At 37.2% G+C, this 22,212-nt stretch overlaps 1 protein-coding gene across 2 annotated transcripts in view; it reads left to right on the top strand.

Moving 5' to 3' along the window:
- The window catches only part of LOC144436230 (midnolin-like), a 30,831-nt gene that overhangs the window by 5,570 nt on the left and 3,049 nt on the right, over window positions 1-22,212 (top strand). The window contains exons 2-7 of one of the 2 annotated variants that reach the window (XM_078124969.1): window positions 5,240-5,523; window positions 6,096-6,183; window positions 6,366-6,422; window positions 16,057-16,266; window positions 19,197-19,467; window positions 21,086-21,298. In XM_078124969.1, the coding sequence (XP_077981095.1) occupies window positions 5,309-5,523; window positions 6,096-6,183; window positions 6,366-6,422; window positions 16,057-16,266; window positions 19,197-19,467; window positions 21,086-21,298 (1,054 nt within the window). In that variant the 5' untranslated portion in view covers window positions 5,240-5,308. Of the gene's footprint in view, window positions 1-5,084; window positions 5,524-6,095; window positions 6,184-6,365; window positions 6,423-16,056; window positions 16,267-19,196; window positions 19,468-21,085; window positions 21,299-22,212 lie in introns of those variants that run through there. The other variant, XM_078124968.1, reaches the window with a different exon arrangement.

Consider the following 22,212-nt stretch of genomic DNA (forward strand, 5'->3'; position numbering starts at 1 on the left):
CTACTGTGTCTTTTAAACTGCAAATAACTGATTCAAGTTATTCGCCCTTCAGTGGAAGCTGCGACGATCACAGATGTCAAGTGGTCGTACACCACTACACCCAGATCATGGGACCCGTCAACGTGTACACCCGACACACGGCCGTGGCGTCATATATCTACATGTTTACGTCATCTAACTGGTGTATGTCTTTACACACTATTGATACTCATTGCAAAGAATACAAATACACCAGATATTAACTCAAATAAACTCAAACAGAAAACCACAACAACAAACAAACTAGATAAAAAAAATTAACATTAGTGTCTGTATGTTTCGAAACTCTAACAGACGATGTTCTGCCAATATCAGTTCAGTTATTTTCGTATCACGTTCGATTGACTGGTGCGGTGATAGTATCAGTGTTGTCGTCATCACTATGGAATGCATAAATTACAATCAACGACTCAAATAAAAAAAACATGGTTCCATACAGTAGACGTGCTTAATTATCTGACTCCACATACTATCTTGACTATTCTGATAAACGACATTTTCAGCCAAGTATAGCCAGCTGTCTGGGCTAATACGGCATCATGAAATGAAAACAAATGACAACATCTGAAGACAAATAAACTAGATTTTCTTGCACATGACTGTCCACGAACACATATTTATATACAATTATAATAAGCGACTACAAACAGAGAGTGCGTTTTATAGGGAAATTGTATATTGTGTTTCTAAGGACTTGGATATCAGGTATATCTCTACTAGTATCACCGATGGGGGCGTCGTTATAAGGACGTCCCATCGACTACTTTACTCTATCGAATATTAGGTAACCTCACCGGATCTAGCTGGGTTTTTTTTGTTTTATTTTTGGGTTTTTGTTTGTTTGTTTGTTTGTTTGTTTGTTCTATACTATTATATGTCGCACTGTTTTAATCCGGAAGTGACGTAGTGACGGTTGCATGAGTGGGCTTTGCTGTCACACTGACTTTCAAAAACTTCATTCCGGATATCAAGTATATTATTAACAGGATCTAACAAGGTCAAGGTTACTATATGCATATCAGTATACACTATTATTTTAGTTTGGGGCTTATCAGTCACAGTCACATGGTCATAAGGTCTTTGGCTGAGGACATAGACAGAATGGCTCGGCATTGTAGTATACTTTATACACTGTACAGTATATTCAGAGACAACATAGACACTGGGGAAAATTCTTTCAACGTCTATCAACCAACCAACCAACCAACCAACCAACCAACCCACCACTAGTCTAGTTGCTAACGTGGTAACGAAACATTTCTCGTCTTGAGATCTGACGCCACGGATGGCACTAGACTACCAACCCACTGTCTATTACTATCAGATATATCCGAACTCTAACGCAATGTATATATATATATATATATATATATATATATATATATATATATATATATATATATATAACTCTGTGAGTATCAATCTGCTAAGACAGTGCTCTATACCGCAGTCGCACTATGCGTGAAACTCCGAGTTACAACCAAGAAAGAGTTCCAGTACTACCAAAACTATATATATATATATATATATATATATATATATATATATATATATATATATATATATATATATATAATGTACATATATAATGTTTTGAAGAAACAATTCATTTTTATACATATGCGTTCATTATTGTTTTGATTATCTACCTTTCGTGAATGCAGTTACTAGTAGTAACTAAGTACACTAGTACAGTGTATACAGTGTTGAACACTGATGACGTAATGGTGACGTAATATATGCATTGTTTACTGATTATATTTGTAATATCAAACGAGTACCGGGTTCGTCACAATATGCGATGGGTACATGAAATACATTTGCCTATTAGCCTTGGAATCAAATTGTTTTTGTTATTTGGTGACAATGACACCTGTATGCACGATAAAACATGTATTTATAGATTGAAAAACAATCTTATTCTTGTGTTACGATATGCATGCTAAGACGCGTTTGGTTGTTTATGTCGAGTTAAACTTATAGGTCCATAGTTTAGTAGTTACGTTTATAGTACTTTTGTGGGAGTATTGAATAGACAACCCCCCCCCCCCCCGAATTGATTGTATATTTTGAGTGTAATAATTGCATTTTGAGAAATCCGTCGTCCACGTAAAATCTTTTAATTGGTGACTAGAAGAATCGCTACCATGTGCGTGGTGCCATCTCACTAATACATCCATGGTGGTGCGCGCACACACACACACATACACACACACACACATCGTTCACTCAGTCTACCCAACGTCTTTGGTTTATCCTCAGACGACGAGAAGAATTTAGTCTAGTCGCCTGATGTTTAATTTTATCCCATGGTCTGTGTTATCTCTTTTTTGTGATTTTTCCCAATTATTATGCACAACAAAATAAAGGGATTTACCATGATAAGAAGGGGGGACCTAGGTTAGAAACGCCCCTCGACCTCCGACCTTACTTGCATACCTTTTCAAAGCTTTAATCTTTACCGACACGTTTGTTTTGGTTCTGCTCCTCCCCATTATGTTGGGGAAATGGTAAACTCCAAAAGACGCCACAGTATATTTGTTGCCACGTGGACCGTTGATGCGTTCTGTGCAACAACGTATATACGTATATACACGTTCATAATACCATAGACCCTGATAATACAGACAAAAAAATACCATGCCTATGTACATATAAACTTATGGTTGTATGTAGATATTACAGTTATACACGTAATATTAAAGTTGGCCCGCATCTTTGAACCGCAAGAACTCTCAAGAGAGTCGAAGCCACGGATAGCCTCTCGAATAGCTAGCACCATTCCAACTCGAAGTTTTCATCCCCCGCCCCCTTTACGTTTTATTCAGGCCTACGCCAGTGTCTGTGTTATGTAATGGGCGATGCAATTTTCCAAAGCTTCACAATGTAAAGTGGCCACGATTTGCATTGTTTGCCTTTAGAGAAAGTAGATACGTAGATAAAACCACGTACAAAGAAGCGACAACTTGAAGGATACGGGTATGTAACGTAATCGAACTTGTTGTTGAAGCCGGAGAGCTAGATAAAAAAACATCGTCGTAAACCACAGCCTCTTTTACGACACCGCCAAGATAACCTCCGTTATTTCGCAGTGTCGCGGAAACAAATAACAGCTCTGGTTTGCGAGCATGGATAAAAACAAGGTCATTACAATGTTTGTCGCCGAAACGCGGTATTTTCCACGGTTGTCTCCGTCATTGCATATTGTTTTGTTTATCTGACGGTGTATTCAAATGACATGACCAAGGATCATCACCATCATCATCATCATCATCATCATCATCATCATCATCATCATCATCATCATCATCATCATCATCATCATCATCATCATCATCATCATCATCATTATCATTTTATTTATTTATTGCATCCCTTTTGTATCAGGGGCTCACTAAGATTGTTAGGAGCAGCACTTAGAAAAAATTAAAATGCATACACTACTAAAAAGATGAGTAAAAAAAACATATACAGGAGCAATCAATAAAATAAACCAAAGTGAGGTAAGAATATTGATAAAATCAAAATCAAAATCACAATAATAATGTATGCTTCAAATGTTAGTTGTCATCATCGTCATCGTCATCATCATCATCATCATCATCATCATCAGCAGCAGCAGCAGCAGCATCATCCTCATCATCATCACCATCATCATCATCACCACCACCACCACCACCACCACCACCACCACCACCACCACCACCACCACCACCTAGTAATTATCAACATCACACACTCACCATTACCATCACAAGTTTCCACCGTTGTCCGAGACTACAGATACATATGCATTTAATATAAAAATGACTCGGAAAAAAACTAAGACGACCCAACAAATTAAAGTTAAACAAACAAACGAACGAACGAACGAACGAACATATTGATAAAATGTTACGATAGTAATCCGCTATTCGTTAATCATCGCTGAGTGCAATGTGAGTCAAGCTGTAATATATATATGTGGTGACATACGAGAATTTTATGCTAGATGCTGGTAGATATAGGAACAAAACAGTTTCAGTATCCCTTTGCTATTTATACTGCTTATGTCTATTTTTGTACACAGTATCTGTCTATTGTTTCGAATTCATCGAGGAACCGTCCTATAATGAGCATTGTTTGTCATACTTCCGGGTCAAGTGGTTGACCTGTCGACAGAAATTGACACAACCAGCTGACGATGATGATGATGATCGTCGATTCAAAATGCCGTACATAATTTGCATGAATAAAATGAAATACATTCAGTTTATGTATTTGTGTGTGTATATATATAATATACATGTTTGTATTTGTATGTCTCTACGTATGTATGTTTGTGAAACCTCCTTGGTTTGTGTTTGTGCCGATACGTATCATGTATGTATTCTGTACATCGCATATCATGGATGACTACTGTGAATGAATTCACCATGAATGGAGAGTTGAATGTGCGGTTTCAAGGCGGCCCTGACCTTTTAAGGGACAAATATAGATGCCGGTGAAAGGGGCGAATACAGTACGCATGCAATCTTAATCTTATGTGTAAACATCTGAAAGTGCTTTCAGAATTTTAACGATGTCAAAAAAAAAAATGGAGACATTTCTCTGTTATTCCGTTAAAAAAATAGTGTTTTTGTAGTATCACTACAATGTTGGGGAATGCTTAACGACGGCTAATAGGGAAATGTATTGTGCCAGGGAAAAATTGTAATATCAATGCATCAACGGTGACGCAAAGAGTCTAAACCATATTAACCACAGGAGACACATCATCTGGAAGAGATTGCGACTATGGTTATATCGAAACACGATCATTTAAATCATTGATGGTCGGTAGCTTTGCCAATTTATCCATGCCCAGGAAACTCTGCAGTCTGAAACAACACAAACGCTAACGTGTCAAAGCTCTTTTGTTTTCCTTCTTTTACATTGTTTGTGTGTCTATGAGCGTGGCCCTCCCCATTGCCGAGTTCCGCTTGCCGTGTTCTGATTGGACGATGCGTGAGTCACGGTGCTAATGGGGTCCTCCTTCTGAATCAAGCTTTTGTGTATGGGGAGGAAGGTCGAACTAGTCTGACTGGAACGGCAAAGGCTTACGTAGGGGATACTGGTGTGTGATCATTGGACTGGCGTGTCTTCTTGTCCTCTGGTCTACTTGCCGCTGTCTTAACCTTTGCTTATGTGACATTAAGTTTTTTTCTCCGCATTTTGTTAGGCGTCCGAGTACCGGGAAGCCGTCATACGTGCACTACATAGTTATCGTAAGCCAATCAACAGACGTACTATGGAACATAACAATATACCGGCAATGGAAGAAGACGGCAGTAATGTTGGCAATGGGGCCAGGACCAGGCAATGGACGCTGGAAATTAGCCCTAGTACTGGTGGCCAGTTTAAGCTCGATGTACCCTGCGAAGAGACTGTTGACGGGCTGAAGAAGAGGTTGGCCAAGAAACTGAAAGCACCCAAGGAAAAACTCATGCTTCTCTTCAAGGATAGGTAGGCAAGCTTTAAACGTTTATGTACGTTGTGTTGAACGTTGTTACTGGACTCGATATACAAACATCGAATTGAGAGGTCAAAATTCATAAGCGGTTGACCTTGGTTTGTGTGGTGGATTTTACGCCGTTGTTGTGTTTCCTCTTTTTCTTAACAAAGCGCCTACACACTGGAATTCAATGTGTCTCGTTGGAAAACATAGGCAACGGCTCATCACCTATTTCCTTTTATTTCGAGTGTAAATGAGTCGTCAATTTCAAGTCGACACATATGCCACATTTAATTTGCCTCACTGGAAGTTATCAAACCAATGTAGACTGCCATTTTGTTAACTTGTCCACTGTTTTCCGCTGCGCGATACCTCTTTATTTAGGGAAATGAAAGCGGAGCGAACGGCTGGTTGCTTTGCAGGATATCTCGCCGCACTATCCCAATATGCGTATTGTGCCCCTCTTAAGTTATGTGCCCCCTCGCCTTGACCTCGCCGCATACAGCTCGGAAAGAAAACCACTGTGCCCAATACACATTGCATTTATTTGCCTTCCTTTCTTTTCTATCGTTCCTTTAAACAGGCAACTTCGAGATGGAACCCTGGAAAGCAACGCTTTGTCCCATGGCAGCAGGCTGGTTCTCTTACCAGCTGTCGAAAGCGGTTTGCTGGTAAGTCCGAAATTTCCTCGCAGATGGGCATTTCTGATCATTTAAATTGTTGTGTGAATTTATTCTATCCATTGTTTGTATTAGGATGAATTACAGATGTGCGTCGCTGTATGCTTTGCTTGCTGGAGGGGGGGGGGGTACTGTTTCACACGTTTAATAATTCTTTTTCTTATTCATTGTAGTCTCACAGACACGATCCAACTCTTCTACAAGCTTTGGAGAACCTAACCGACGACCAGGTAAATCTATTTTAATTCTGTAGATGAGCCAGTACTGGCCTTGTAAAAGTTGTATGCAAAGTGGTACCTTTAACTAGTGGATATTCAATATGCACGGTCGGCCTTGCTATATTTACCAAAGCACTCGACTAAACAGTCCAGAGGGCCCGGGTGCCCCGTATTGGTCACAAGCCCCGCCCACGCCTTTTAGGCCATGTCGTTTACCCAAGCGACAGTCCGTGGTGTTGCTCAGCGTCAATCATCCTCACAGCTGTGGTTGCGAACTAGTTACTGGAGCCATTGTAAGAATGTTGTCGATAATACGACAGCTCTCAGGACTGTGGTGTATAGGTTTGGAACACAAATAAATGAACCCGTACAAAATGTTTCTCATAGATTGAAAAGCTTGGGCCATTAAGTGGTCTTTTAAAGAAAAGGGGGAAAAACCAACAGCGATCGATCGATAGGGACAAGCGAAATGAGTTAGAAAAGGGTGGACTGATTTGCAATTTAAATGCTTGTTTGGCGTTACTTGTACATGAATACTTTTGGTGGTATAGAGTCGTATATAACGGATTTCACACCATTCTTTGGTTTGTTTTAGTTCATATTTCAATTTTCGAAACATTTTCCATTTCCGCCCACATATATCGACTTTATAATTACGTTCACAATGAATGCACGCAACAAGCAAAGTGCGTCGGGGTACACCTTGCTCTCTGACCAGTCGCTTTTATTAAGGTGGGCCCGCGGGTGTCGCCCACTATAATTTATTTGCAAAAGATTTGGGAACTGCATCGTTTGCTTCCCCTTCACCCCCGATAAAACAAAGAAACAGACATTAGAAATGGATCAGTGGGGCGACACTACCGCCCCGAATTGGCTTGTTGAGTTTGGCGATAAACCGTGAGACCGGATCCCTGGCAGCATTGTGTGCACACGGTTGGACAATGGGCGTAAAGCAGGCAGGCACGCCAAGCTGATCGTTTGCATACTGCCATACATATCTCATGAGCGTCTGAACGCCAAGCCAAGCTTGGCTTGCACTAACACTGCTGTGTACCACTGCTCACTGAAAAGGGGAGTGGGAAAATATTGACGCGTTGTTATAATCTGACTAGCGGGCAAAAGCCACGTAGGAACTTCAAATTCGTGAATAAAGGTCGCATGACCTGACCTGTAGGCGGCAGGTCGTCCATCCAGCCACTGGTCGACAAAGTGTAGATCAGACACCTAGAAATTGCTTAGAGTTGTTGACCACTCTCACCCACGCGTCGCAGAATGAAGGAGAAAGGAATTAATGGCCTATGTAAAACTTTTTCTTTGGTGGTGACCACTTTAGATCGACAAGTTGTGAACTTTGCAAGTACTCAAATTGGGTTATAGAAATGACTGCATTGTAAAATTAATACCACTATGTATTCTGTCCTTGATATTTGGGATAACCTCTAAATACTAACTAATTCACCCTTGAATCAACCTCGATGAAGCTTCATACGACAACGTCTTAATTTGTGCGTGGGCATGCTGGGGTATGAAAACCAACACAAACTTTGTCTTGACTAGCGAGGCACGTCTTCATGGACGTACTAAAGTACTGTACGTAACAACCCCTCGCTGTTGTTATTTTTAGCTATGACACGATCTCTGTATCATTTTATCGGGTGGGGTTCAGTACCAAGTAAGGTATTACTGTAATAAAAAGTTTTATCTCCCAATCTTTACTAATTATACATGCCAAATAGTTGAATTGGTTGGTGACGCTTTGTGATATTGATCAAATCGACTGATTCCACTTACAAAACTTTTGAAAAGTTTCCATTGTGAAGAATGTACTTTGCGAGAATCCGTATGAATAGGACATGTCGACAACTGCACGATATTAGCAATACACTTGAGAACGTGTCCCGGCATGCATGTATAGCACGCGAATACGAACGTTTGGATGTAGACCCGTCCGACATTGTTCTTGACATTTCTTTTATCCAGAGTACTCGTGGCAGTTGCATCGAACTGTCGCCAAGAGAACACGGGACATGTTTGCGTAAATTAGCACCTCGGAATCGAAAGATGCGTCATTGTTGTCCGGTGTGGGAGTACAGAACTGGCTACGGACGGGACGACACGCCACCACCCACTGGGTTTGACAATGCGCAAAATGCGGGCTAGTCTAAGAAACCCAAAACACCAACTCTGTTTAGTGTATATCAATACAATATATTCATTTACTAATTATTATTAGTTGCATAGCAGAAACGTGACGGACAATGCAATATAGAAATATCTCCTACTACCCACGATAGGCAGCCACTGCTATCGAGAATGAGTACGGGTAAATACAACATGTGCAGTGAAGTTATAAAATATTGTTTTTCAACCATAGATGTAGCTATATATGAAGAAACACGCCAATCTTTTCGAGAAACAAATATAGTCTCAACCCGTGATACGAATAAGAAAGTACGAAAAAACTACAACTTCTTTCAAGTTTCAACTGGCCTACTTTGTTATCAGTTGAATTCACCCCCCACTCCCCTTAGGTGTAACACAAGAAGTGTTGACAGACCTTAATATTCATTCTTAAGGAAATTTCTCGTTTATACCGTTACCATTTTGATTTGAAGTGCTTGAGTAATTTCGAGGATGGAATAATTCAGACGTTATGGTCCCAAATGAATTAATTTTTAACCATAAAACAATACTGGCGTCGTGTTTGAATAATTTCAGTGTTGTCTGAATTTCTTAGCGAACTCATGTTAATTAACATCCAGTCACGCTGTAAAAAATCTCGTCCGTTCTGTGATTTCGTCATGTTTGCCGGTACGCGAGGCATATAAACGTGCGTGTTTTTCCTCTCAGTAACGCCCACACAAGGCCGTTAGATTCATTCACCGTGTCGCATCTCCAGTGTGTTGATAATGTATTCCCGTGACGTGGCAGTTGAACGAACTTGGAAGGGAAAACAAGGAAAATGTATTCGACATGCATAAAATGAATTCCCGGCGGTTGGTCCATCGTTCGTATGATTTTATCAATCTAAAGAAACAGTAATTTATTCAACGTAACATAATTATAATTATGTTTATTTGGAATAAATTGTAATATGTTAAGGTCAGTCAACGCACGCACGACTAGGGTGTCCAATTTGAAGTGGGTTAATGTCAAGGCCATGTAAGGTTTGCGGGAACGCTCCCCTAGGGATGTTGGTATCAACTACTTCGCAATCGTGACGTTGTTGGTTTGTCATCCTAAGACGAACGGGCTAGGTTGAGGCATAACTCTGCTGTTTTCCTGGAATGCCGAATTACTGAAAAGCCGGTATGCCGTAATGAAAGAAAGAAAAAAAAGCCCTATGGAAAATGCCAACGGAAACAGGAGATGCGTACGTGCGTTTGCAGTGTCTTCGTTTTGTACTCAAGGCCGCCGTAGTTAACGTTTGCAGTGGTTTTATGTAATTTCGCGGTTGTATTTTATACATTCAAAGGTCGGATGTTGTGAAATAAGCCGTTGAATATCAATGAGCGAGGGAAAAGGGACGGTATGGTATGGATTATCCGGGAGAAAATGTCATGCCAGTCAGTCGCTTCTTAGAAAGGTGAACGATGACGTAGTTGGCTAATATCGCTTCTCAACTCGAACGTAAATATTCTGTTATTCGATACTGCAAATCCATCAAAACAAAATATGTAGCTCACGGGAATATTAGAATGAAGGAACTATTAATAAAATATAATAAATCAAATACATGCTTACGTAATAATAATGAAAATAGTTGTGATGATGAATACAAAATATTATTGGTGTTGAGAAGAACTGGAAACGTACACAACAAACGCAGAACGCGCACTATAACTTGGTTCTTATGACGGAAATCGTATAAATACAAGGTTGAAAGCTGGGTATCTCCCCGATATCGATAGACAAAGTCTTGTATTTAGCACTGCAATGGGTGTGGCATCGGTAAGAAACTTCACACGATCTGTGATGCTACTAGTACAGGAGGTGAATATTATATACCTGCGAGGAAAAGTGAACCTCGCATGTGATATTGAAATCACGGCCGAGTTTAATCAGATGCACCCACGCATATAAACGTCGCTACGTCGTAATTTTGCCGGATCGTTTATTTGTCGGAACACAGCCGCAACATTTAATTCGTCTCTAAAATGAAAAAACAAAACAAACAAGAAGTAAATGTTTTTAACATGTAATGGGTTATAATTAAATAAATTTGTATCCAAGAGCGATATTTTCTTTCTCGTTGACGACTAATGATGTCATTGTCGCAGACTCGAGTTATTTGTTTATCTGTTCACGTACAGCGTATGGACAGTCTTGGGAGGTCGACCTTTCGTTTCGAGTCGTGACTTCCGGGTTTGATGTATTAAATACATGCTGCGGTAGTGGTAGTTTGTGTACGTTTACTTATGGTTACAGTAACCACTATACAGTTTCGAGATTTTCCTAAAACAATTTAATATTCATTTTAAAACCAATATCTCGTACAATAAATATACAGTCGTTACATGCGATTGACGCATGGTCAACGTAATTATAAATTCATAAACAATATAATCACCACATGACTTATAAACAGCTAATCAAACGCTCTTTATGACGAAAAATCGTTGTGAAAACAACGATTCGTGGTTGCCAATAAAAATCGAAATAAATTGTTTTTAAAAAAAACCTGTTCGTTGTCTAATATTAATCTAAGTTTCAATCTACAATCAGATTTGTTTGCTTTGTGGGTGTAATGACATTACATTTTGGACATTAAAAAAATATAGATGACTGAAAGTGTTAATGAATGTGGTTGATAATCTATATTTAATTTGCATAAGTAATTAGATGATTGATACATATTCTCAAATAATCAAGTCAAATAATTGATCAGTAATAATTAACAAAGTGTATAAATTTAGTTAAATTTGCATTTCCTTCCCACCCAGTATGACTTTTAGTTTTCATCCCACCCAGTATGACTTTTTAGTTTTCAAACCATGTCAGATAGTCTTAGATTTATTTGTAATCCTTGGGTGATAAAATCTGTCTTGCCAAGGCCATAAACTGCAATACACCAACCATAATGCATTGTGACTGTAGTGTAGGATCTACAAGCTAACTAGCACCTGAGCTTATGTGAACATAGCAATGTTTGTGACTATCCACAGTGTTTTATATAAGTGCTTGAGGAGTGAGCTGTACTGAGAAGTTAAATTATTGGTCAGTTAGATAACCAGAAGGAAACTGAATGGGTGTGGTGGTGATTGTCAAGCTGTGTGCCCAGGCTGTATGTCAAGATAATATTAGTCTCGGACTCAAGAGTAACTGGTTGTAATAACATCCTCAACTGTCCATAGTAGACCAGACAAGCCCCACTATTTAGCTAGACTGTATTTATTGCTGTACTTAAAGCAAACTTAAGTTTATTATTTAAATATTGAACATATGGGACAATATCAGCTTGGCATGATATGACCTAAGTTAATCAGTCTATAGACCTATTGGACTATCTCATCTCTACCAGCAAGTTTTTAAAACACAACCAACCGACCATATTGGTCTTTTCAAAATTTGAAGTCCAATGTAATCAAATGTTAGTTACAGCACATGCACAACACAAGATATCAGCTGATGAAGTATTACTCATAAATGATCATTGGAGTAAGTAAAGGGTATTGATTGGGGTTCAAAATACTGGACAAGTAGTCACCACCTACACAGTCTTCTGAACAAACGGCCAAATCAAATAGTTAGAAGTCGGCCTACGGCAAGGTTCAAATTACAAGTCTGGTTAGTTCTTACAGCCATCAAGGTTATAGTGACCTTTTGCAATGATTCCAGCATAAAAGATCACTATAGAGATGATACAAAATAATGTAAACAAAACACATAGCATATTGAAATTTGAAAAAAAATAGGGAATTCGTGAAAAAAAATCTTTATTAACAAAGTCTTATGTATGTTTTGGACTTTGTGTGTGAATTTATAAAAGAAAAGTACACAAATTATAAAGTCCTAGAGTAACTAAATAAACAAACATGAATAATTAATGGTTGTGGGGGGAAAAGGAAGTGGGAATATATACCAAGACAATGTCATGCAAACAAAGTTTTATATCTGGTTCTTCAAAAGGTACAAGAAATACAAGTTACATTGGTATAATGAAACAAAGGAATTCCCTCAAAAAACAAAAAAAAACTGGCAATAAAATTAACATGATTGCTATACAATATGAGGTGTAATGGTTATGACCTAGGGTCAGACTGTCATTTAAGTCATTATAGAATGTCGGTTATCAGGATAAACTTGACAGTTTGTACCAATGACGAACAGTAATGTGACTTGCTGACTCAAATAGATCTGATTATTGTAGGATACCATTTTCAGAAGTTTGTTGATTTTGTGACATGTGAGTCAACAAGACTTTGGGTTGTTTGATAAGAAAGATATCAGTGATCTGGCATGTATTTAGGAAAACCATACAGTTATTAGCTAAAACATGTCGTAATATATGGTATTCCATTCCTGCTGTGTTTTCTACTCAATGCTGGTTGTGCCCAATGTGATTATTTATTTAATAAAGCTAACAAAATTAACTTGCCCCTGTTTCACTTATAGAAATGTAAAGGTAGACATTGTCCACAGCTTTAAATGCAGATAAAATACTATAGAATTGATTATTCAAAAAGAAAAATTTTCCATAGGTGCAAATAATTTATTAAACAGAGAGAACAGGCCAAATTTAAATTGAATGATGAGATTTTTCATTGACATGATAAAATGAATACATCTTTCATGGTTTTTATGATAAAACATTGAAATAAGCATACAGTTCATTAATTGAACAGAATTTGTAATCGACCTGATTTATACTCATAATTACTTTAAAATTAAGATTACTAATTGATCAATTTTAATACATTTGTATATTTTTGGAATAAAATAGTACACACACGCACACACACACACACAGAGTAAGTTGATGTACAAATTCCTAACAGATATGTTTTCGTCAGACCACATATGGACTCAACAGTACAATGACATTACCCAGTTGTTCTTTTCGAGGACAAACAACAACTATTAAAATTGCCTCATTAATAGGAGTCAGCCTTTCCTGTTATGGAGATTCTGTTGTTGGCAAGATTTTATGCTTTAATGGTTTTTCTTTTTTAAATAACAACACCATCCAGCATAATAAAATAAAGTATCCTCATTACCTATTTGTCTAGCGATGGATACATGTTTTTTATCACGTAGCGTTTGTAATTTTGTCATGTCGGCATCTCGACATGGTCTACTGATTGTCACTGGCCTATAAAATCTAAAATAAAATGTTATTTTAATCATGATATTCCAGGGAATGTTCGTGACTCTGTCTTGATGAAATGCCCTCATGTGGGCAACCATGATATTTACCATACATAGTATGACATCACAATGTATGCAAATGTCATCCACATTTGCATAATCCAGTTTTAGAAAATACTGTAATTCGGTGTAGGATTTTACTTTACATACAAATGGCTTGGCAAATTGTAAAAAGGGAGCATTGCAATGGTGTATCAGGGTCTTCTCCCCCCCACTGATTATTCACTTGGTGAGTAAATCTCGCTGGTTCCAAAGGTTCGGTGTTTATTAATCATCAGGTTGTCATGCTAGTGAGTGAGAAGTGCTTGACAACCTGTGTTGATTTCCAAGACCGTAATGACGTCAATCTAGCTGAGAAGTAAACAAATTATTATTGCTTATTCTTAGCCCGGTGGTTTTTGCGTGGGTGTACTGATCAACTCCTTTCAGTAGTTTTGTTAGGTTTCCATTGTTCCCTGCCCTATCTTTTTACTATTCTTAGCTATGGTTTCTGTTTTAGCAGCTCTTTGAATCGACACTATGTAAATGAGCCGTTGTGTGGGGCTGGTTAGGTTGATAGAAATGCACACTTTTTGAGTGAGATGACCCCTTGACATTCTGCTTCATTCACCTGTTATATATATATATGTGTCATGGCAACCATAGTAAGCATTAATTCTAGAAATACTTTGTCGAATATGGATGCGCGAGATTGTAATAGGTTTAGGATGAACTCTGGTATATAAAATGTATTATTTGGCTAAACTGGAATAATAAGGACTCCCACTTATACAATATGTAAAAGTTCATAGGGTCAGAATCCAGCTATTTTATACTGCTGTTCATTGATAGATTATTTGAATACACAAATACCATGACATGTAATGAACAGTTGCTGACGATAATAAAATGAAACAAAATACCGTCATACTTATCAGTGGCAACAAACTTGAATTGCGCTTAGAACGCTGCATGAAATTTACAGAAATGTCATTTTGCAAATATCATATAATGGTAAAGAGATGTGACAAAGTTTTCCTTTAATAAATTTGTGAGAATGTATGGTAGCACCAGTTAATTTCTGTTTATTTATAGATATGTGAAAAAGGCCCTGCTACCACTTAATATTTTTTTACACAAAATTAGATCGTACTATAGCTTGGTCCCAAATGTGATATTACTGAACACAAAAAAACTTTTCATGCATACCGGGGTAATTGAAGGATAATTAACAGCTTTCCATACTAAAGAAGGGATTCTTTCAAGGAAGGGACAAACCTACCAAAGTGTCAGTCTGGGTGTGGTCATACAAAGTACCTTTAAGTACAAGCTAGGGCAGAGATTTTACACTTTTTCTATGCACAACAACTCATTATCAATCAGCTAACAGAGCAAATCAAATTCAAAGAGATATTATTTTCGTGAAGCCAAGCTTTTGAAGTTACAAATTGCAATTTTATAATTATCTTTAAATATGCCATCAAACACTATTCTGACTTATAGTTATATCTACATCACAGCATTTGAAACCTTCCATAAATAAACAATGATCACACTCACAATAAAAGGTGACAATTTGTAAAGAATATGGAACACTGACTGTTTATGATGTCACAGTGACATTGCACCAGGGTGAGACTTGGCTCTCTGGTTTGAAAAGGTTGTTCACCACGGGAACATCTGACAAATCAGTATGTCAAGTCAGATAGCCAAGCTTCGGTCTCCAGGCTACACCAGGGTGTATCTTATGGGTTGAGTAATATGTAGGGCAGTGACTCGGCTGCCACGACTGTCACATGCATGTCTTCAACTGAGTCAGAACTGAATATTAAACAATGGGGTCTGTGTACAGCCAATTGTTTGACATTTATCACCACAGGTTGCACCACACCTTTCACGTGCCCTTTCACTTTTTGCGTTAACTACAATCTCATATACCCCAACACAGGTGAACCACAATCATATTGATAATGTGACAATACTGGTGTGGATTGTAGCTGTGTTAGTAATCGGACAAACAGGAAACACCAGGCATAGAAACGTCTTGAACACTTAGAAGCAAACCACACAGGTCAATGTCCTTGCCTCACCTGTCCAGTGTCAGCTACTTTAGTGATATGAAATGTTATGTAACCATATGTGACAACCACTTGAAACATTTGGAAAATTGAAAATTGACCATCAAATAATTCTCAACATTTGAAAATTTCTTTCAGTTTATATCATATGATAAATTGTAACTTTTGTTCCAAACACAAATTAATTATTTTGTTTCTTTTCCTTTTTTTCATTATCATAGATCAATGACTTCCTTTCTGGACGTTCACCTTTGACCCTGGCATTACGTCTAGGCGATCATATGGTTTTTGTACAGCTACAATTAGCATCTGCTGTGGGAAGCAAAGGTGCAGCCAATAATAAGACTTGCTGCCAAACAGTTCACCCTGCACGTGCATCTCCCTGCCAACAACAACCCTCAACTTCCAAGCCGCCTCATCCTCCATTACAGGTTAGTAGTAAATAGCTTAACCAATTTTTTATTTTTATTTTTTATTTTTTATTTTTTATTTTATTTTTTTTTTATTTTAGCTTAACCAATTACGTTGAAGAAATGAGTCTTTGTGCTCTATAGTCAGCCAATCAAACCTTGTTAGTGTACTTTATCAGATCTCTGATTGGGGAACTTGTATTAAACTTTTGTGATTACACAGTAGGCATATGGGTGGAGGAGGAGGGGGGTATGTTGTTGCTGTTTGATTCATCGAATCCATTAAAAATAAGCACAAACAATATATATATATATAAATATATATATGACACTGGGTGGTCTCACAAACTAGTACTCAAAGGGCTCCATCCATATATATATCTTGTCTTTATATTATTATTTCCAATTGTTCTTCCAATTGCATTGTTAACTGGTAACCAGAGTAAAATGCAAAATCAAGAATGTGACATTTGTCTAGTTATTAATAGCTTAGGAAGGAAAGAACCGATATCCCCCCATGGCAGTGAGTAAGACCAGGTGCTGATATCTACCAACAATCGTAATACACATGGGTCTCAGCTTGAAAACAAAGCTAAATCTTCAGTTTTATATTTAGGACAGACACATCGCATGCCAACGTTTGACCTATTGAAGGGCAAATAAGTGTGATTGGACATCTCGGAAAGGTTGGCTCCACAAAAAAAATCCTAACATTTCAGTCAGGCAGAGTAACACTCGCATTGGGACATACTTGAATTTCTTAGCTGATGTACACACCAGGAACTAGCATGGTATTAAAACAACAAATGTGGACCAAAGGTCATGCGTTCTTTAATACATAGCATGTGAGAAACATCAGGAAAACATTGCAATGAAAGTAAATGGATTGTTCAGTTCCTAAATTCACCTTCTGAAAAATCTCAAACATTCAGGCATATTTGAATATTGATTATGTTAATTGCTTTGTATGAATTATGTCAACAACTGCAAGTTTAAGCATTTAAGATTCCTTTTGCAAGAGCTCAAAGGACAAAAGGGATCATAGAATCTGTTTTTTGCATTAAAAGTACATCCTGGAACGTAATTGTTGAAAGAGGTTTGCCAGATACGTTTCTCCTCTTTGAATGCCAAAGTCTGTTGCCCTCATAATCTTGTTTTGTTAAGCCTGTGGATTTATTTTGATTTTTCTGTAAAAATATATATTGTGACTAGAGAGAAGCAAAGAAATGAAACAAGCAACTGACATGCAAAGAATTGGTTGTTGAAAGGAAATCCTGATTTTCAATTTGAGAGGTGCTATTCACAGAGTGTAAGCAAATATCAGATGTATAAGGTTACAACTAGTGATAGCCTCAGTACATTTTGACCTGGTAAAAGAGCAAAGGATATCTACCCTGAGCACCAATTAAAATTTAACTTGTCAAATCGTATTAATAGCTTTGGTGGATTAATTACAGTGATAGTGTAAAGTTTAGTGGTCTTGTTGCAGGGTACGATAGGTACTGAAAAAATCTGAAATTCATTGAGGTTTATATGAGCGAAATATGTCTGGAATGTAGGCACTGGGTTGCATTCAGAGAAAATTTGATGCTAGTATTAAATGTTAAAGAGTTATCGCAGGTCAAAATTTGTCCTTTCGTTTGATTTCTACCATTTGCAATAAATCAGTCAGACATAAAGTTTAACCCTCGGAGTGCCATTACTTAATGCAATGGATCCCAATGCAGATATTGTTGATCCACACATTTCTGTAAAAATTAGCTGTCTACACCAAACAATAGTGATTCCATCAAAATGGCCATCCTGCTCGGGCTCCCAATGGTTTGAGTTCATCTCCTGAGATGTCTCCATAGTTAATTGCGCTTCTGATAAAGGCAGTAACTGACTTTTAACCTTTCAAAAACCAGGCAATTCTAGTCAGCTAAAAATGCTGCTTGATGCTACAAATTAAATGCTGGAGATTAAACCAGCCAAATGCCTAAAGAATCGGAGACTTGATTGGCAGTCAAATCTCTTGTTTCTAAAGGTCATAGGGGTCAAACACTGCACACCAAGTCTCAAATTGTTAATAAATTTAGGTAAGGATTTTACATGACTCAACTATGTCTAGCAAATGTCAAGACCCTTTTTAAAGCCTTACTATTAAACTACTTGTACAAATGATATTAACTATCAGGCAGGCTTGAATACCTCATGCATTCTTGCACATACAAATGCTTGGATGCTTGAAAGGGAAAAAAATAATGCTGATAGCAGTGGAAATTAAATGCTCTCACTTGCATTCACATCACAACGACCACAATTAAATAATTTAACAAAAAAAAACCAAGCTGCATTCATAAAATATCATAACTATTAAAGTTCAGTGTAGGAATTTGAATATTTTCATAGTTTATTACCGCATGGTAAGGTCATATTATACAGTAAACCATTTGCATTCTATTCCACAAAGGAGAATCCAAATTGGCAGTTGGCATTTTCAAGTTGTGTAGTGACATTTGAGAAATCCATGGGCTATCATTGGTTCAATTGAATTCTATGATGTCAGCAGATGCATGGTGGCATTTTAGTGCTATGGTTCAACTGACAGATTACAATTCTCCTAATCAGTTGAGTTAAACAAGCTAAATCAAACAGCTCTTAATGCTGTGATATCCAATACCTGTACAGTTTAACATTTGAATTCTCTTGTACTGCACACGTCCCGATGTTTCAATTAACCTTCATCACTTTTTACTGTTGTCACCAGCTGACAGCCTATTTCATTTTTAACAAAATTCCCCATTTTATAATATAAATGGAACATCAACTCGATGACGTATGCCATGTTATTGCATTTACCATCATTCTTTATACCACATACAGTGATTTGAAAACTTTTAGCTCAAGTTTTTCAAATGTTATATTTTTCTTTAGCCTTTAATCATTGAGTTCTCCCTTCTCTATTTTAGGCACAAAATTGTTATTGCCATGGAAACAGATCTACCTCATCATCCTCCCCATCCTCATCCTCAACACCAGTGCGAGCTCCATCACCAGCAGCTGCAGCACCAGCTGCAACACCAGCTGCAACACCAGCCTCAACACCAGCCTCAACACCAGCCTCAACACCAGCCTCACATTCCTGTCGATCCCAACCCCGTCCATCATCTCGCTCAGCCGGGGCAGTTATCGAAAGTGTAAAACAACATGCCCCTGGAATTTTTTCAGGAACATTTTCAGGTGAGTGGAAATAAAATTGCAACAAACTATATAACATTTACAGTCAAGAGATTGCTATGTAAATGTTACACATTTCCTACCTGTACAAAACTCTTAAACAATTTGTTTGGTTTGTGGCATGTCAGTTAACATATTAGTGAATGCCCATGATTACAAAGTTTGTCAATGGGACATCAGCAAATGACCTCAATATGCAAATTACAACTGTATTTTTCCCATTTTAAATTACCATTATAGTTAGATTCCAACCAAGTTTAAATAACTTGGCTCCATATGAACTGTTATAGTTAATAAATACCTAAAGTGACCAGATCATTTTCTATTTAAACCTCAAAAATCTACTCATTTTCGAATAAAGTCCAATTTAAACCTGCCTTCTCACAATTACATAATTTAGGATTTGAACAATGCAGTACAGGTGCTTTATTATTATAAACAGGCATGATTTAGCACTTCGACTTGTGCTCACTTTTAAAGTATAGCAGAATTACCTAAAGGTCTAGCAGCTAGACTAAGTTTGTAATGTGTTTGGGCAAAGGAACCCCCCCCCCCCCCATCCCCTTTCCCCCTTTCTGATATGATATGACAATGTACTGTAAACATATATATATTTTGTCTAGAAACCTATTTTAGCTTAAAATTATTTTAATAGTAGAAATTTTTTTTTTGCATCAAAATAAATAAGTGTGAAAATAGAATCTTTGTCACTGATAAATTGAGTAAATATACATTTAAGGTAATTGCAGCCAGAAATTGCTGCCCCAGCAATATCCATGCGAGGCCCATAATCATGCGATTACCTTAAGTAATGCAGATTTATTAGTGTGTATCAATGCTTACATATACAAAATTAATATGGTTATAAACACACTGAAGTCAAAAATTCACCAAAATAAAGTGGCACCAAAACATGAACCATTAATGTGTTACGACTTAAACATTTTGTACACCGCAATTAAAATACATGTATAGTATTTCCCATAAGAATACATATCATGCACAAATGTATATTTTCGTAACTTGTGTAAGGTGAATATAACACATTTGAGTTATTTTTGTAAAAATAATAACACTTTTATTGATAGGTCACATCATTAGCATGCACAACAATTGGTGTAACATGTTTGGACTTATTTTTAGAAATTACAACTTTACACAACAGGTTTCATAAGGATAATGTGATTCTTAACTATCAAATTCCGTCAGATTTTATATTATAAACTGTTAGGTTTGTTTTTGATACAGAATTGTAAGCTAATTTGGTGTTAGAGTTATTTATATATACACCGCGATCCATTCAAAATCTACACCACACTATCATAATGTATAATTAATAGGGTAAATTTGAATATTCAAAGCTACGCTTCTTTATCATTTCATTTAACCGACTTCGCAGAATTTTAATTTTATAACTTGTTTTCAATATTAAACCCCGATGTTTGACTCCCAGTCTTTGATCAGTACAGTTGATGATCTTTAACGTAAGGATTAAATACATGAAATAGACTCCTTGTTTTGTTCAATTTTTGTGTAGATCTGCCAGACAACTGTTCGTCACTCCCAGATTTTGATCTGTTTCCGACATGCACCTTCAACTATTTTTCCTCTCCATTTATAGGTTCCCTGAGTCCAGCTGTACAGGATAAAGACGGAAGACCGAAACGGGATTTAAATACAATAATGCATATATTGACTGACCTTTTAGCAGCTGCACCGATGTATAAACAACATGCACAACAAGTTGCTCACCACCAGCAAAAACAACATCATCCACAGCAGTCTACTCACAAACTACCTACTTCTCAACATCATAGGAGACCTCGATCAGTTGGTAAGTTATATATATATATATATATATATTAACACAGAAAATTCTAATATTCCCTCAACCATTAACCTTAATATAGCACATTTAAACCACTTTAATCTACTCCTTCCCTAAAAAAAAAATGAAGCATGAATTTCGAAACTAGGGTCCATTTTATATTAAAATATCAAATCAATTTAATGTATGTATTATGCCTATAAAAAGAAATATACAAAGGTAAAATTGAGATTCATTAAAAAAAACACTGTCTTGAAATGTTTGTACCATGCTTTCAGAGGGGACAGTTAACGGTGTGAACTGGTTAAATGCTACGTAACATAACAAATCTGCCATCCGCGTGAAGTTGTTAAAAGCTACGCAACAACTTTGCCCTTCGTGTGAACTTGCTAAACACCACACAACAACTATGCCATCCACGTGAACTGGTTAAATGCTATGTAACACAACAACTAAATGCCATCCACGTGAACTGGATAAACGCTACATAACAACTGTGCTCCCCATGTGAACTGTAAACTGAATAAACGCTATGTATCAACTGTGTCCTTAATCCTGTCGAAACATGTTAGCTATACATGTATCTGGATTACAGGACAAGAGGCTTTCTCAAATCCCATCTCACGTTGACACATTATCCGTGTCTGAAACCATAATCAACATGGTGTATTTTGAGGCATATTACTTGGATTGACAGTTATATACTTATATAAGTTTTGAACAGAATTCGTGATTACAAAAGTACAATAAACTTAAGGTCTGGTAAAATATCAAAGAATTAGTTTAATTTTTTGCTCATTTGATAATGTGTGTTGGAGAAAGATTTCTTATCTAACTGCTACCCCTGTAGACAACACGCAAATGTGATATTGTTGCTTTTCTGAGTGCCTTACAGATGTCACTTTTTTATATGCAAATGT

Source organism: Glandiceps talaboti, chromosome 6 (genome assembly GCF_964340395.1).
Source record: "Glandiceps talaboti chromosome 6, keGlaTala1.1, whole genome shotgun sequence".
In the NCBI taxonomy this organism is placed as follows: Eukaryota; Metazoa; Hemichordata; class Enteropneusta; family Spengelidae; genus Glandiceps; species Glandiceps talaboti.